Source organism: Puma concolor, chromosome C1 (genome assembly GCF_028749965.1).
Source record: "Puma concolor isolate L17-30 chromosome C1, mPumCon1.1.hap2, whole genome shotgun sequence".
Taxonomy (NCBI): Eukaryota; Metazoa; Chordata; class Mammalia; order Carnivora; family Felidae; genus Puma; species Puma concolor.
Genome location: NC_141674.1, coordinates 159,514,291 through 159,531,952, shown reverse-complemented (window position 1 = coordinate 159,531,952; position 17,662 = coordinate 159,514,291). Strand labels below are relative to the sequence as shown.

The window sequence follows — 17,662 nt, the reverse complement described above, 5'->3', positions numbered from 1 at the left end:
TGAGAGAGAGTGAGAGAGAGAGAGAGAGAGAGAGAGAGAATTCTCACACAAGTAGGGAAAGGGCAGAGAGAGAGGGAGTCAGTGTAGAGCCGGCGTGGGGCTCAAACTCATGAACCACGACATCATGACTAGAGCCGAAATCGAGTCAGATGCTTAACTGAGCAATCAAGGCGCCCTCCTCCTCTTACTATTAATAATTAAATATTATTTCATTCACACTTCATTGATAGCTCTTATATCATTCTATTTTGTTGTTTACATTTCTGTCACCTTGAGACAGCTGTTCAAGAACAGAAAACCTTATTTTATTCATTCCTCTAAAGCAGTGTATGTCTGGCATGAAAGAGCTCCTCAGTAAATGTTTAATAAATAAGTGAATGAATTTTTAATATATTTTATCATTCTTTTTAGAATTGCTTCAATTCTGCATAAACATTTGGATAACTATAAACCGATAGAGTTATTGAAGATAACTCGAGCACTGATTTTTCTCCATTTTCAAAATAAAGAGCTTTTTGTGAAACTCAGAGAATTACTGCATAGGTAAGGTTAAAATCAAAGTGTTTATTTTATAATCTAGACTCAACATCTGTTTTGCTTGATTATGTAGAGAGTTGGAACTTTTGGAGGCAGAATTAAGTGGCTCATTATTTAAAATGTTAACACACTTGTCTCCTCCAATACCCATTTTGCAAGTGCTCATGCTTGGTATATTTTGAAATGAAGCCAGTAGGGCAAGGAGTTCCCTAGGGCATGAATAACGGCAAAAGCCAAGGCATTTTCCTTTCATGCAGGAATAGAATAACTACGAAAAATTGGAGCTGCCCAACAAGGCAAAACTCCATTTGGGAGCATTCGTATTTAGGGGACTTCAGTCTGCTTACTTGCCTATTTTAAGGCATGTTAGATTGTCTTATGACATATTAAATTTTTTTAATTTCTACTTTTTAAAATAAGATATTAAGAATAATATTACTTACAAAAGCATTTTTGTATATAATTTAACATTTTCTGCTTTTCTATGGATATAACATTTGTATTTCAACTAGGAAGTTAGTTTTCCATTGATGTTTATGGAAATGGAGCCAAAATGGAGTTTTCCATTAAAATTTTTTTTATTTTAATGATCAGAATAATGTCTTGAGTGAAACTAAAGCTAGATTAATCTTTTTCTACTCCATTTTTCTATACTAGTTTGATTTAGTTTGATTTAGTTTGATTCCTGGAAGACCAGACATGGGATTCTATGCGATTAATCAAAAGACTGGCACGTAGTTCAAAATGATTTTTATTATAATAAAGGTATATGCTGTTAAGGTTAAGAAGGATTTAAACTGAAGAATAAGAGGTGGCACTTTATCAGGTGAAAATTTAGCTTAATAGGTATGTTAGTAGAAAGTTCACTCTTTTCTTGAAGAAATAACTTCCTTCTTATCAAGGTATTAATATGCAGGATTATTGTTTCCTCACCCTTTTCACATATAGCATGGACTTTTATTAGCCTCTGAATGAAGAATTTTATGTTCTAAATTACCATAAACTGACCCAGGGGCATGGTTTATTTGGTCTGCACAATGTTTTTTAAAAAGTTAAATTATAGAATACCGTTTGCCTCTAGGTATGTTAACAGAAAAATAAGAGCAGAAGTGGGATCATACAAGGGGATTCCACTTTACCTGTGATGTTTTATTTCCTTTATAGAATGACTTGAAGCAAATATGACAATGTTAAAATTTAGTAACTCCGAGTAGGGATGGCCCTTATATGTCTCTGTAATTTAAAATTTTATCCAAACCCTAATTGGGAGATGTTGTATGAAAATCATTGGTGCTCACTTTCCCCTATTTCAGTGCAAGCAATATTAAGTAGATGTTAGAAGGAACACAATTTAATTGAACTATTCACATAGATGTTTATATAAATAGCTCCTGAAACCATTCAGAGAACACAGGGAATTGATTTACTAGAATAATGTTGGTTTTTGGTGGCTTTTTTTTTTTTTTTTTTTTACTATATTGAAATGTAATGTACATTTCTCCTCATTACTCTGCTTCCCCTGTCTCCCAGATTAACTGCTACACTTAGTTCTAACTGCATGGATTAGTTTTGCCTATTTTGTGTCTGGCTTCTTTTGGCTCAATATTATGTTTATGAGATTTACCCATGTTTTTGTTGTATGGTATTCTCTTTGTAAGAATATAACAAAAATATTTTTATTCATTCTATAGGCGGTGGATATTTTGTTTCCAGTTTTTGGCTATTATGAATAGTGCTGTTATGAATATTCTCATACATATCTTTTAGTAGATATATGTATGCACTTCTGTAGATATTTACCAAGGATTGTAATTGTTGGTTCATAGATTAAATATGTGTTCATCCTCAGTAGATCCTGGTAAATGGTTTTCTAAGAGTATCTGTACCAGTTTATATTCCCACCAGCAGAATGTGAACATTCCTATTCCACGTCCCTGCCAACACTTGTATATTTTTATTTTCTAATTTTAGCCATACTGGTGGGTATGTGGTGATATTGTAAGTGAACACACATGCACATGTAAGTTTTGGAATTTGAGGAACTATTTCCAGGAAAAACATCAAGTGGAGGTTGAAGAGATTGTATCTGTTGGGAGTTTACTTTTAGACAAGTATCACAAGGTTGGCAAATATTGAGAGTTCTATCTCCTAGGTCAATTCTGGAGACAGATAAAGTTTTTCCCTTTACATAAAAGGGTGTATTTATTTTTTGTGGCTCTAAGAATAAAATATTCATTTAGTACTAATTGAGTACCTACTTTGTGTCAGGCACTGGGCCAAACATTGTATAACAATTATTTTGGAAATTTTGGAAAATAGAAAAAAGTATAAAGAAGAAAATACAAATCATTCCTAAACTCATTCATCCACTGACAACAGTTTGTGATATATATACATTTGTGATAATACTTACACATGTGTGTATAAAATTTTTTCCCTCCACTATAGATGCTGGAGAGGATGTGGAGGAACGGGAACCCTCTTGCACTGTTGGTGGGAAGGCAAATTGGTGCAGCCACTCTGGAAAACAGTGTGGAGGTTCCTCAGAAAATTAAAAATACAACTACCCTATGACCCAGCAATAGCACTGCTAGGAATTTACCCAAGGGATACAGGAGTACTCATGCATAGGGGCACTTGTACCCCAATGTTTATAGCAGCACTCTCAACAATAGCCAAGTTATGGAAAGAGCCTAAATGTCCATCAACTGATGAATGGATAAAGAAATTGTGGTTTATATACACAATGGGGTACTACATGGCAATGAGAAAGAATGAAATATGGCCCTTTGTAGCAACATGGATGGAACTGGAGAGTGTGATGCTAAGTGAAATAAGCCATACAGAGAAAGACAGATACCATATGTTTTCACTCTTATGTGGATCCTGAGAAACTTAACAGAAACCCATGGGGGAGGGGAAGGAAAAAAAAAAAAAAGAGGTTCGAGAGGGAGAGAGCCAAAGCATAAGAGACTCTTAAAAACTGAGAACAAACTGAGAGTTGATGGGGGGTGGGAGGGAGGGGAAGGTGGGTGATGGGTATTGAGGAGGGCACCTTTTGGGATGAGCACTGGGTGTTGTATGGAAACCAATTTGACAATAAATTTCATATATTGAAAAAAAATTTTTTTGTCCCTCCTAGTTGAGATTAGTTTTGTATTCCCCCCCCCCCCCTTAACCTTACCCACTTGGCATTTTCTCACATCATTTAGAACTATTTGTAAATCTTTTTAATGACTGGATATTACCTATCATATGACTGTATCATAATTCACTTAAGTGTTCCCTCATTGAATATTTAGTTTTTAAATTTTAGCCATGTAAAAATATGATGAATTAACATAACACAAATCTTTGCTAGCATCTTATTTATTTTTCTTTCATAATCCTATATATTTAAAAAATTAAAAAATTTTTTAATGTTTATTTATTATTGAGAGAGAGAGTGAGAGAGACAGAGAATGAATAGGGGAGGGGCAGAGAGAGAGGGAGACACATAATCCAAAGCAGGCTTCAGGCTCTGAGCTGTCAGCCCAGAGCCCAATGCAGGGCTCGAACCCATGAACTGTGAGATCATGACTCAAGCCGAAGTTGGATGCTTAACCAACTGAGCCACCCAGGAGCCCCAAAATAGGTTCACATTTGCCCACATTTTAGTTTATTTTCTTAGTCTAGTTTCCTAGACAGGAATTGACCATGTCAAATGATATTGTTGCTTTTTAGGTTTAAAATGCCTGTGTTGATGCACCCTTTCTAGCACTGACTATTATGATTATTTTAATATGCTAATTTAATATTTTAAAAAGTAGCTCAACAACTTTGTTTTAATTTAGGTTTGATTTTTTCTTCTAGTACGTCTAAGCCAAAAGAGTCTTTAAAAGTTCTCAGTTTTTTATTTGCAATTTAACAACTGCTGTCCTGGTGGCAAGACTCTTACTTTGGGGGTGAGACTGTTATCATGTGAATTTGGGGAAAAAGGAGTAGAAAATGGGGTCACTTGTATGTTCTGTGTTTTCTGTTTCTTTTAAGGTTGGACTTCCTATATAGCAGAAGTGGGAAGGGAACTAGTGTTACTGAGTGATCACAGTATGGCAGGGCCTGTGCTAGGTCATACCAGCTCCTGACAGGTCAGACCAAACTTTGAGCCCAAAATCTGTCACAAGCCACAGCACTGGAAACATTGTTCTGACACTGATCTTTGGTTTGCTAGGGACTATGGTTTCATTTTTGCGTAAAATATTTGGGATGTGCCTTAGAAAATCTTAGGACTTCTCTTAGTAATCCTTTGTGGACCTGTCATCTTTGAATTTATCTAACCCTTCTTAAACTAACTTGTATTTTAAGCCTACCACATCTATTAATTATAATAATAATTATATATTCAGACTTTAAATATATTTCATTATTGTTGCTGATTTATTAATTTTGTTCTTTTCATTTTCTCCCCCTTCCTTTATAGTTATTTGAAAATTAGTGTTATACCTAGTGAGATTTCCATCCTGGTCTATGCCCTTTCCATTCTTCCATCTCCTTACCTAGATGAAGTGGAGATATCTCGAATTGAAGCAGTTTTACCACAATGTGACCTAACTGACCTGAATAGTTTCGCCACATCTGTTTTAAGATGGATTCATTATGATCGCACATATCTGGATAATACTACTGGGAAACAGCTGAAACTACTTCAAAAACTAGATCACTATGGTCTTCAGAGACTACAGAAGTGCACCAATTTGAATCTGTTATGGGAAGAACTTAAATCTTTAAAAGGAGACTGGTTTGCTGAGTCACTTCTTGAAGAAACAGTTGCTACTTTACACCGTTTGATGGATGAAATTAATTACAAAAATGTGGCTGAGATTGCATCTTTTCTTTCTAGAACTAACTACCTCAGTACTTTGCTACTTGATAGGATAGCTTCGGTGGTCCTTCAGCAGACTGAAAAGGTGAAATTGAGTTTTATGTAGTTGTCAGTTTCTAAAAGAATAAGTTCCTCATAAGTACTTTGAGAACTTAATTGGAATTTGAGTTTAAAAATTAAATCCTAGTGTCTGGTGCCACAGTTTGTTCTTCCTCTAAAGTTTCTTCCTCCCGCAGTATAGATTTGGGGAGATTAGCAGTCATCTTTTGGTTCACTACAATGTTTTTAGGATCTGTAGTCAACTTTCATTGTCTAGAAGGAAATACTTAATAGTAGTTGTATTAGGAAATGGAGTATGAATGATTTTTATTTTCTTTTTATTTTCTATAATCCTGTAATATTACTTTTACTAAGAACGACTCCATCAAAAGCCCAAATGTGAAAAATGAGAAAAATATAAGCTGTACACTGACTTGTGTATTCTTAAATTGTCAGTGTGTTTTCTTACAGATTTGTTTCTGGAACTTGTAAAATGTTGCTTTTTGGATTATGTGAGAAGAAGCTCACTTATTAAAATTTCTTGTATATATCAGATAAGGCTTTTACTTATGAGACAATATTTCTCCCAAATTAAAATAAAAATCTGTTGTACCTGACAATCATTAAGTTTTGGATGAATGAGTGAATAATGAAATTAAAAAATGAATCAATGAAAGAAAAATAAATGCTAATGATTATAAACTAATTAGCTTCCTTAGTTACATTATATGATGGGTCTCTATAATGCGCTGATAGGATGGAAATTAGTGATACTATTTCCTATTCATTTTAATGACTAATGAATCCTGGAATAGGTTTTACACCTAACAAAATTAATTTGTATTTTATCTGATTAATTTTTTCTGCGTTGATACTAGAGTTACTAGAAACTAGTGGTAGGATTAAGTAGATTATAGCAGGGTGGAAAAATTAATAAGTAGTGCCGCATTTATCGTTTTACTGTAGGCATGTTCATTTAACTCTCAGCACGTTAGAAAAAGATTTCTACCCAAAATAATAATTAGGTTAAAATTTTGTTTTGTTTTACTGAAGTTTAAACTGTAACATTTTGTTGTGTTTATACAGATCCACCCTTTTGCGATCCTTCCTATTATTCTTCCATTTAGCGTCTTGAACTATGATCCACCTCAAAGTGATGAATTTTTTGGAATTTGCGTTCAACACCTTAATTCTTACTTAAGTAGGTATATTGTTTGGCAGTACATTGAGTAAGTAGGTTGGAGGATACCATTGCCATTGTGGTAAGAGATATCCTTCATTTAAGGGGTAACCATAACAGCCATGAGTTCTAGACCTAAAAAAAAGTTTGTACCCATTTTTGAAGCATTTTTATTATGAAAAAATGTCAAACTTGAAAAAATGGAAAGAATCAAAGAGCCCCTATATACTCAATGGGCAGATTTAGTAATTGTTAACATTTTATCATATTTGCTTTATTGTTTGTTTCTCTTGCTCTCTTACTTTTTTTCAGAGCCATTTCACAGTAAGTTGTGTTGTGACCCTTTACCCCTAATTGCTTCAGCATGTACCTCCTAAGAATAATGACCTCTTCACCATAATACTGTTATCACATCTAAGAAAATGAGTAGTCCCTAATGTCTGATACACAGCCCATGGTTCCCCAAATACTCTTCAGAGTGGTTATTTTGGACCCAGGATCTAATCAAGGACCACCTATTGCATTAGGATGATACCTCTTTAGTCTCTTATAATCTAGATATTCTGTTTTTTTTTCCTTTCTCTTGTCATTGACCGATACTATGATATGAGAACTATGTCTGATACTACTTTGTCTGCAAATAGATAAGTAAAATGGGCTGTTGTGATATGTATATATTTAGTCATGAATGGGCGTATGCACGTGTGGCATTCATATACACCCTTTTTTAGTAACAGAATTATGTGTAGAAAGAGGAGACCTGAATCTGAGACTTAGGGTGTGCTCTCCCAGTTGTTCAGTCTTGTGTCCATCAGAAGGAAATGAAAGCATATCCTTTTTTTTTTTTTAAATAAAATGTTTAAGAGAAGAAAGGTTGAGAAATATAGCTTTGATTTTTTAAGACTTATTAAGAGAATGTTTGGAAAATTCATGGGAGCCTTTATAAGTAAAATTTTAAATAATGGTGATAATTTTCTTTATTTTGAATAAATACAATTTTGACAGGTTACTATTAACCTCATTTATGACTTGATTTTGATTTATTAAATAGACTCAGCAAAAAAATCCAGAAGAAAAGATTTAACATCTTTGTTGTCCTTTCTAAGAATATTGCTGTCAATAGGGACCCCTTCCTTCTCATCAGAAATGTCTCTTGGATAAGGCAAATCAGCTAAATAACCTTAGTCTTGTACTCTGGGACATGTGTCATGCTGTTGGGGGACAGGAAAGTGAGGAACTGCTATATGAAATCTGAGCTTCACATGTGTCTATACTCAGCCTGGATATTTGAAATCCCTACACAGCAGCACAGAATAGTAGTCTAGCCTCCACTTGCTGCTAACTGTGTGACTTTAGGCAAGTCATTTAACTTCTCTGTGCCTCTGTATACTTATTTACAAAGAGGAGATAATAATTGTTCCTGCCATATACTGAAGTGAGATTTCAGTGAGTTAATATATATGTAAAGTTGGAATGACGCCTAACACATTCTCTTTTTTTTAAGTTTATTTATGTATTTTGAGAGAGAGAGAGAGAGAGAGAGTGCACACACGAGCAGAGGAGAGGCAGAGAGCAGGGCAGAGAAAAAGGGAGGAGCCTAATGTGAGGCTTGATCTTATGACTGCAAGATCATGACCTGAGCGTTTATCTAGAGTCAGTGGCTCAACCAACCCAGCCACCCAGGCGCTGGGATACCTAACACATTCTGAACAATATTATATTGTTACCAATTTATAAAGACTAGGACCAGTTTTTACATACACCATTGACCTTTTGTTTTGAATTCTTTCTCTTTTCAAAGCAATTTGAAACACTTTTTATGGAAGTGAAATAATAATACAGGAACATTTACATATCCTTAGCATGTAGTATGAATTTATACAAATTGAATCACCCAAGGAATCTGATCCAGGTGAAGAAACAGAGTATTACCTCAGTATCCTTCTCTCCTGTCCCCCTTTCCTACTCTATTCCCACCCAGATGTAAGCACTTCACCACTATCCTGTCTTATTAACAGTATAGATGAGTTTTGTCAAGGCTGTGTTTGTATTTAAAAAAGGCTGTGTTTATATTATTTTTTAAAAACCTGGTTTGAACTGAATAAAGTGTGTACTTATGTATATGTGAAGTGGTTGTACATTATAAATTTTTTAATGGTAATTTTGTTTTAGGTGTACTGGATCCTCTCATGTTAGTGTTTCTTGGTTTCTCTTTGGCCACACTTGAATATTTTCCAGAAGATCTGCTGCAGGCTATTTTTAACATTAAATTCTTAGCCAAAATGGATTCTCAACTTGAATGTATGTACCTATATTTTATCAAATTATTACTTGTGCTTTTAGCCAGGTTTCAACTCTACCTCTACTGAAGCACTCGAATGTTAATATATGTTTTTCTGTTTATAAAAGTATTTCCTGCTTGTAGAAAATTTGGAAAACATAGAAAAGTATAAAAACGAAAGTAAGATATTACTCATCATCTTTTGCCAAGTGAAACTACCACTTTAAATAATGTTTTGGAGTGTATCTTTTTTTTCTGTCTGTCTCCTGTTCTTATGTGTGTGTTTATATATCTATCTGTATTTTAAAACAAAATTTGGATTATTTATATATCACTTTTGTATGTTGCCTATGGTCATTGAACTATATTTTGAACAGTTCTGCATGCCATTAAGTATTTTTTGATGTCATGATTTTTTTAGTGTCTATATAATCTGCCATGATGTGAATGTGATAGCATTTGTTATCATGTAAGTTGTTTCCAATTCTTCATTATTATAAATAATGACTGTTATATATGAATCACTGACCTCATCTTTGTTTCTTTAGGATTGGTTCCTAATGTGAAATATTAGGTCAATGAAAATTCTTTGGTTGTATTTTTAAAAATGTAGTTCTAATGTTTGTGAGTAGTGAAAATGACATAAGAGTTGTTCCTAATCAAACCATTGAATAATTAAAAAATATAAAGCATGTGTGTGCAAATGAGATGATTTTATAATATGAGACTAAAAGTACTAACAAATAATGGGAATAAATGAATGTGAAAAACCTGTTAAAATCCATTAATATTTTATTTTTGCTTTCAGTTTTATGTTCATCTTTAAGTATGAGGGTCCAATTACGTCTTATGGAGTTAAACAGAGCTGTCTGCTTGGAGTGCCCTGAGTATCAGATTCCATGGTTTCATGACCGCTTCTGCCAACAACAGTATAATAAAGGTTTGAGTTTTCTTTGGGTCAGACAGCAAAGTTTAATTCCAAAGTAAACTTTAGTTAGTACCTTGCTAAGCCTAACCATGACACCAGAGTTGCTGTGAGTGCCATGACCTATTTAGTAGAACCGTTCTGTAGGTGAGATTTGTGTTATAAGAATTTCTTAATACTTAGGACACTAATCCTCTTTTGGTAGAAAATACAGAACTTACATTGTTCTGAATTTAATATCATTGCATATGGTATACTGAAGCTCTTGTTGAAAATACTAATCTTTGTTTTTTGGTTTGCAGAATTGGGATGATTTTTATTAAAAAATGGATTAACCTATTTTAAGTGAAGTAATTATTTTTATTTTCATAAAGATACTGGCAGCATGAATGGAGCACAACAGCAGATTAATAAAATGTTAGCAGAGGTGTTAGGAGGAACCAATTATGTAAAAGCCTCGGTTCTTACACCTTATTACCATAAAATAGGTAAGTATTTGGCAGGTTACTAGGTACTTTCAGAAGACTAAACTAATTTTTTTTTATAAAAGTTTGTTTGTTTACTTATTTACTTATTTATTTATTTTTATCACTCTAAGACCACTTTTTCATTTTATAATTATTTTTTTAAATATGAAATTAATTGTAAAATTGGTTTCCATACAACACCCAGTGCTCATCCCAACAGGTGCCCTCCTCAGTGCCCATCACCCACCCTCCCCTCCCTCCCACCCCCCATCAACCCTCAGTTTGTTCTCAGTTTTTAAGAGTCTCTTATGCTTTGGCTCTCTCCCTCTCTAACTTTTTTTTTCCTTCCCCTCCCCCATGGTCTTCTGTTAAGTTTCTCAGGATCCACATAAGAGTGAAAACATATGGTATCTGTCTTTCTCTGTATGACTTAATTCACTTAGCATAACACTCTCCAGTTCCATCCACGTTGCTACAAAGGCCAGATTTCATTCTTTCTCATTGTCAAGTAGTGTTCCATTGTGTATATAAACCACAATTTCTTTATCTATTCATCAGCTGATGGACATTTAGGCTCTTTCCATAATTTGGCTATTGTTGAGAGTGCTGCTATAAACATTGGGGTACAAGTGCCCCTATGCATCAGCACTCCTGTATCCCTTGAGTAAATTCCTAGCAGTGCTGTTGCTGGGTCATAGGGTAGATCTATTTTTAAAAGTTTTTTTTTTTTTTGAAATTTATTTATTATTTATTTTTGAGAAACAGAGTATGAGCAGGGGAGGGGCAGAGAGAGAGGGAGAATCGCAAGCAGGCTGCACGCTATAGGCACAGAGCCCCACGCGGGGCTCGAACTCACAAGCTGTGAGATCATAAACCAAAATCAAGAGTTGGACGCTTAACCAACTGAGCCACCCAGGCGCCCCAGAAGACTGAACTAATTAAAGTAGAATTGTCTCATCAAATGGAAATTTCCAAACAGACTGAAATAGAAGAGTACAGTGATTTCTCAGGTTCTCATGGTCCAGCTTTGATAACCGTCAGCATTTTGCTGTTTTTCAAAAAAAATTTTTTACTTATCTTTTACTAATTGTAAGCAAAACCCAGGGGCTCCTGGGTGGCTCAATCCATTAAGTGTCTGGCTTCGGCTGAGGTCATGATCTCACGTTCTGTGAGTTCGAGCCCCGCATCGGGCTCTGTGCTGACAGCTCAGAGTGTGGACCCTGCTTTGGATTCTGTGTCTTCCCCTCTCTCTGCCCCTCCCCCACTCATGCTCTCTACCCCCCCCCCCCCAAAGTAAATAAACATTAAAAAATATTTTTAAAAAATTCTAAGTAAATCCCAGGTTCAGATTCACTGAACATTCTTAGATCTTCAAAAGTTCTTTTCCTCTCCACTAAGTACCCTGAAACAATTTCATTGTTTTAAGCTTATCATAAAAACTAAGTTGGATTATCAACCTGGATGAAGATTTCCATAGGTACGTATGATCAACTCTAACCTGGTTAACCTTGTTTCTCAGTGGTCTAGTTGTAGAAGGCATTCTGATTTCATCATGGATGACATAAAGTTGGTTGGCCAGCTGATAAATTGGGTGGCAACATAAGATTTTTTTTTTTTTAATAGCTAAATTCAGGGCACCCGGGTGGCTCAGTTGTTTAGGTGTCTGACTCTTGATCTCGGCTCAGGTCATGATCTTTCAGTTCATGAATTTGAGTCCCACATTGGGCTCTGCACTGATGGCATGGAGCCTGCTTGGGATTCTGTCTCTTCCTCTCTCTCTGCTCCTCACCTACTTGTGTGCTCTCTCTCTCTCTCTCAAAATAAATAAATAAACTTTAAAAAATAGCTAAATTCAAATGTGGACTTAAAGGAAAAGATGAGGTTTTAAGAGGATTAACATAAACTTTATAAAATTTAGGATTAGAAAACTTCTGCATACATACAGGATGTTATAAAGTGTTAAAAGCTTGATATAAACTAATACTGTAAATGGTTACCAAAAGTCAAATACTGTTTTAAACTATGTTATTAAGAATAACAAGAAAGTTGGTAGTCTCACTGTATTCTGGCCTTCAGACATATCTTAGTATTGTATTCTTCTTTTGAGTGTTACATTTTGTGAGAGTGACAAATAGGGCCGGAAACAAAGGATCTAGAAATCATGTCTTACAACTAGAGAGAACAGGAACTGCACAGATTCCAGTCCCTGAGCAGAAATGGGTGATCAGATGGTGTGTGTGTGTGTGTGTGTGTGTGTGTGTGTGATTTTTGTATTCAGCCGAAGGCTGAACCCAATAGTCATTAATACCCTCATCTTGTACTACAAAACACATATTCTCAGTTGTTTGGTTTTATGTTAGTCAGGATTATATTTGGCTATGAGTGACAAAAATCCACAAATAATAGGAACTTAAAGTTATTTCCTTCTCCTGTATGTGTAACTGGCATCCAAGGCTGGGATGCCAGCTCCGTGAACATTAAAGTTCAGGATCCTTCTATTTTATTATAATTTATAACCTCAACATGTAGCTTCCACTTTTTGGTCCAAAATGACTCCTACTTTAGCCAACACATCTATAATCTGAGCAGAAGGGAGAAGGAAGGAAAGGGAAGGGTGTCCCTTAAGTACCGTTCCTTGAAGTTGCATATACTGTTTGGGGGGTGGTGCAGAGAGAGAGAGAGAGGGAGAGCATGAGCAGGAGAGGGACAGAGAGAAAGGGAGAGAGAGAATCCCAAGCAAGGTTCATACTGCCAACATGTGGAGTCTGACGCGGGACTCTAGCCCACAAACTGTGAGACCATACCTGAGCCGAAATCAAGAGTTGGACGCTTAGCCAACTGAACCACCCAGGCGCCTCTGCACATACTGCTTTTAATTATACCCCATGGCCACACTTGGCTATGTGTAAGTTAAGAAAATGTGGTTTTTATTCCGGGTTATGTACTCAGCTAATTCTATTATTAAAAATGAATGGAAGTATTAGGTATTGGGGGACGACCTACACCCTGTGACAGGGTTGTTTTAAAAGATTGACATAGATCTTCCTTGGCTTACCATGGGGTTATATCCCAGGAGACCCATTTTACATTGGAAATATTGTGAGTCAAAAATGCATTTAATACATGTAACATGCTGAACATCACAGTTTAGCTTAGTTTACATAAAATGTGCTCAGAACACTTACATTAGCCTACAGTTGGGCAAAAACATCTATCACAAAGCCTGTTTTACAGTAAGGTATTGAATATCTCATATAATTTATTGAATACTGTACTGAAAGTGAAAAACAGAATGGTTCTAATTGTGTCAGTTGTCAGTCCTCACTATTGCTGCCCAGCATCAAAAGAGATTATTGTAGTGCATGTTAGCCCACGCAGGATCCAAATTAAAAATCTGAAGTATGGTTTCTATTGAATGCTTATCACTTTTGTACCATAGTAAAGTTGAAAACTCACAGATTGGGGACTGTGTCTGCATACTCCTGTTAATCTGCACTGTTTAAAATATATGTGTATTTTGGGGCACCTGAGTGGCTCAGTCGGTTAAGCATCTAACTCTTGATTTTTCTTGATGGTTTGAGAGATTGAGCCCTGCGTCGGGCTCTGCACTGACAGGAGCCTACTTGGGATTCTCTCCCTGTCTCTCTGCACCCTCCCCACCGACCCCATTTTACTCCCTTTCTCCCTCTCTCTCTCTCAAAGTAAATAAACATTTAAAAAATTATATATTTCTATATTTTAAAATATACTCCTGTAAAAATAATGCACTAAAGGAAGGAAATGCACTAAAGTATGAATGTGAAAATGGTGGGTAACTCCATCTCATAATTTAAAATTATTGAGCACCAGCTTTGTGACAGGCACTGTGACTGGCTCTTCATTCCTGTTACTGCATTTTATTGTTTTTGTTAATGTTTCTTTCTGATTAGAGTCACATCTATGTAAAACATTTGGAAAATACAGAAAAGAAAAAAGTAAAAAAAAAATCATGTATTACAAATCATGCATAACATGTAATTAGTACTGAAACCAGGATTACTATATCCCATTGTATTTCCAACTCATGTTTGTACTTCCTGCTGTCAAGAGGCTTATTTTTATGTGAAAATGTATATAAATCATTAAAATAAGGTTTAACTGGTAATATTTGTGTATATGGATATGGCATAATTAAGACAGTATAATAGTATGATTAATAACTGTGGATTGGAAGCATTGCTTAGGGTTTTAAAAACCCATATTAAAAAATTTTTTTTAATGTTTGTTTGTTTTTGAAGGAGAGAGAGACAAAGTGTGAGTGGCGGACAGGCAGAGAGAGAGGAGAAGCAGAACCCGAAACAAGCTCCAGGCTCTGAGCTGTTAGCACTGAGTTTGGCACGGGGCTTGAAGTCACCAGCCATGACATCATGACCTGAGCTAAAGTCGGATGCCCAACCGACTGAGCCACCCCGGCGTCCCCAAAAAAGACACACATTTTTACGAGACCAGTGCTCTAACCCCTGAGCTATGGAGCCTCAAGACACACATTTTTAAAAAAATTACAAAATATATACTTAAAAAACCCAGAAAGTACAGATAACAAAAAAGAAGAATTTCCATGTTTAATCATTGTTTACTTTTACTGTGTGTTTTTCTGACTTGTTTAAAACAAAAAAGGGCTTATTCTATATAGTGGTTGTAGCTATGTTTACATATTGTAAATATTTTTCTGTGCCCATAGATATATATTATTTTTAGTGACTTCATACATATTTCATTGAGTGAGTATGTGATGTTTATTTAATCCTTAGATTTTTTTGAGGATATTTTGTTGGTACACGCAGCTGTCAAACAATGCTGCAGTTTCATACAACAACAGCAATAGCAATTGATATAACTACATATTGTTTCTTACGTGTTAGATGCTGTCTTCAATGCTTTATATATAATAAACTTCTTTATTATGCCCTTACTAGATACGTAAATTATTCTATTTCATATATTAGGAAATTGAGGCCCAGAGACATTATTGTGTGCCCAAGGTTATATAGTTGGCAAATGGCTGAGCCAGTATTTGACCTAGGCATTCTAGCTCCAGAATTCGTTCCCTCAATGAGAGAACTATATTTCATGTTTGATACTTAGCTTGAAGTTGCTTCAGTGCCTCAGTTTCCCTTATGTATAAAAAGCAGATAACTAAACCTACTCTTTCCTCCTTTTCATTTGTTGTTTCTTTTTTCATTTTGGTCCTGTTTTGTTTTTCTTGGTTTAAATATATTTACCATTGTTTTTATTACAAAAAAATTTCAAAACAAGTACAAAGATAGAATAGCATGATGAACCTCCACCCAGCATCAACAGTTATCAAAATTCACTTGATCCTTTTCAAGCAAATCAGACATACCATCTTAAAATGTATATCTAAAAAGATGCATAACCACAGTACCATCATGAACACCCCTATAGCCATTCATAATAATTTTTTAAATGTTTATTTTTGGGGAGCCTGGGTGGCTCAGTGGTTCCTGGGATCAAGCCCCCCAGGTCGAACTCTGTGCTGACAGCAAATGCCTGCCTGGGATTCTCCCTCTCCCTCTCTGCCCGTCCTCTGCTCATTTCCTCTCTCTCTCTTTCTCTCTCTCTCTCTCATAAGTAAGTAAACTTAAAAAAATATGTGTTTGTTTTTGACAGAGTGCGTACGTGAGAGCTTGGGCGGGGCAGAGAGAGAGAACAGGATCCGAAGTGGGCTCTGTGCTGACAGCAGAGAGCCGGATCACAGGGCTGGAACTCAGGAACTGTGAGATCATGACCTGTCCAAACGAAGGTTGGACCATGACCAAATGAAGTTGGACGTTTAACCAACTGAGCCATCCAGGCGCCCAATAATTTCTTAATATCACATAGCTTGTCAATGTTCGAATGTCTCAATTGTCTTTTGTATGTTTTATTTTACTGTTTATTTTTTGAAATTGGAATCCAAACATTACATTTTTAAGTTCTACTTTTCTCTTTTCCCCTTACAATTTATTTATTGAAAGAAAATTTTTTTCACCATCTAGACTTTTCCAGTTGCAACCCTGTTGTATCATTCAACATGCTCCTGCATCCCTTGTTTTCCTGTAAGCCAGTCCTTAGGTCTAGGGGCTTGATTAGATTCAGGCTAGATTCCTGTCATTTATTTATTTTGCTCAGACTATTTCATAAGTAGTATGAACTTCTTAGTGCATCATATCAGAAGACACACTATGCTGGTTGTCTTATTTTTATTATATTAAAGATTCATCAGCTTATCCATTAGAAAGTTCTCCTATCAGTTTTTCACCTACAGATTTTATTAGCCATTAAAATTATTGTCTAAATCCATCATTCGTTAGGGGTGGTAAAGTAGTGATATTCTGTATCATTTCTTCTGCATTAGCTGGATTTTGTCTAAAAAGAACTTACCCATATCGACTATTTAGTTACTCTCATGTACAGTTCCTGCAGGAAAGACAGGATACATGTTTGAACCTTTCCTTCAGATGAGTGGGTTTAGCTTTCTCCAAATGTTACCAGGAGATTTAAGAGGATTAAAATAAAACTTAATGTGATTTGGCCTGTACCAGTGCTAAATATAACTCCATGCTAAATCTAGTTTAGTAATACTTGTTGGTTGATTTTTATTGATTGATTTTCAAAGACAGGTGCCATTGGACCAGATCTTATAAAACAAGTTGGGTAATTAGGGAGGTACATCATTCTTTGTGTCTATAGACATGTATGTCTCTATATATGTATATACATGTTTAAAATATATCTTTAGGGCGCCTGAGTGGCTCAGTCGTTTAGGTGGCCAACTCTTGATTTTGTCTCAGGTCACGATCTTACAGTTTGTGAGTTTGAGCCCTGCATCAGGCTCTGCACTCACAGAGCGGAGCCTGCTTCGGATCCTCTGTCTCCCTCTCTCTGCCCTTTCCTCACTCACACTCGCGCTCTCTCTCTCTCTCTCTCTCCCTCCCCCTCTCTTTCTCACTCTCTGTCTCTCTCTCAAAAATAAATGTTAAAAATTTTTTTAAGTAAATAAAATATGTCTTTAAACCTATACCTGTAGGAATTTACTTAATTCATACTGTTGATTCCTGTACTTCCTTAGATTTTGAGTGTATCTTGGATAAAAGAAAAAAACCTCTTCCATATGGAAGCAATAATATAACTTTGGGAAAACTACCAAAAATGCACTGGGAATCAAATACCCAAATAACTGGATCAACACTGCCACCAGGAGCTGAAAGGTATCTTATTTCTTAGTTTCAGATTTTGTTAATTAAACGTTAAATTTGGCATAACTTAATGAACTCTGTTAACAAGGATTAATTGTAGGAGTATCTGCTGCTCATATCATCTTTTCCTGTGT

General features: G+C 35.5%; 1 protein-coding gene across 4 annotated transcripts in view; it reads left to right on the top strand.

Moving 5' to 3' along the window:
* Positions 1 to 17,662, top strand: part of FASTKD1 (FAST kinase domains 1) — a 47,634-nt gene that overhangs the window by 27,780 nt on the left and 2,192 nt on the right. For 3 of the 4 annotated variants that reach the window (XM_086718837.1, XM_086718836.1, XM_086718834.1), the window contains 7 exons: positions 412 to 543; positions 4,997 to 5,483; positions 6,524 to 6,638; positions 8,790 to 8,918; positions 9,707 to 9,838; positions 10,198 to 10,311; positions 17,402 to 17,540. In XM_086718837.1, coding sequence (XP_086574963.1) covers positions 412 to 543; positions 4,997 to 5,483; positions 6,524 to 6,638; positions 8,790 to 8,918; positions 9,707 to 9,838; positions 10,198 to 10,311; positions 17,402 to 17,540 — 1,248 coding nt within the window. Of the gene's footprint in view, positions 1 to 411; positions 544 to 4,996; positions 5,484 to 6,523; positions 6,639 to 8,789; positions 8,919 to 9,706; positions 9,839 to 10,197; positions 10,312 to 14,567; positions 15,588 to 17,401; positions 17,541 to 17,662 lie in introns of those variants that run through there. The other variant, XM_086718835.1, reaches the window with a different exon arrangement.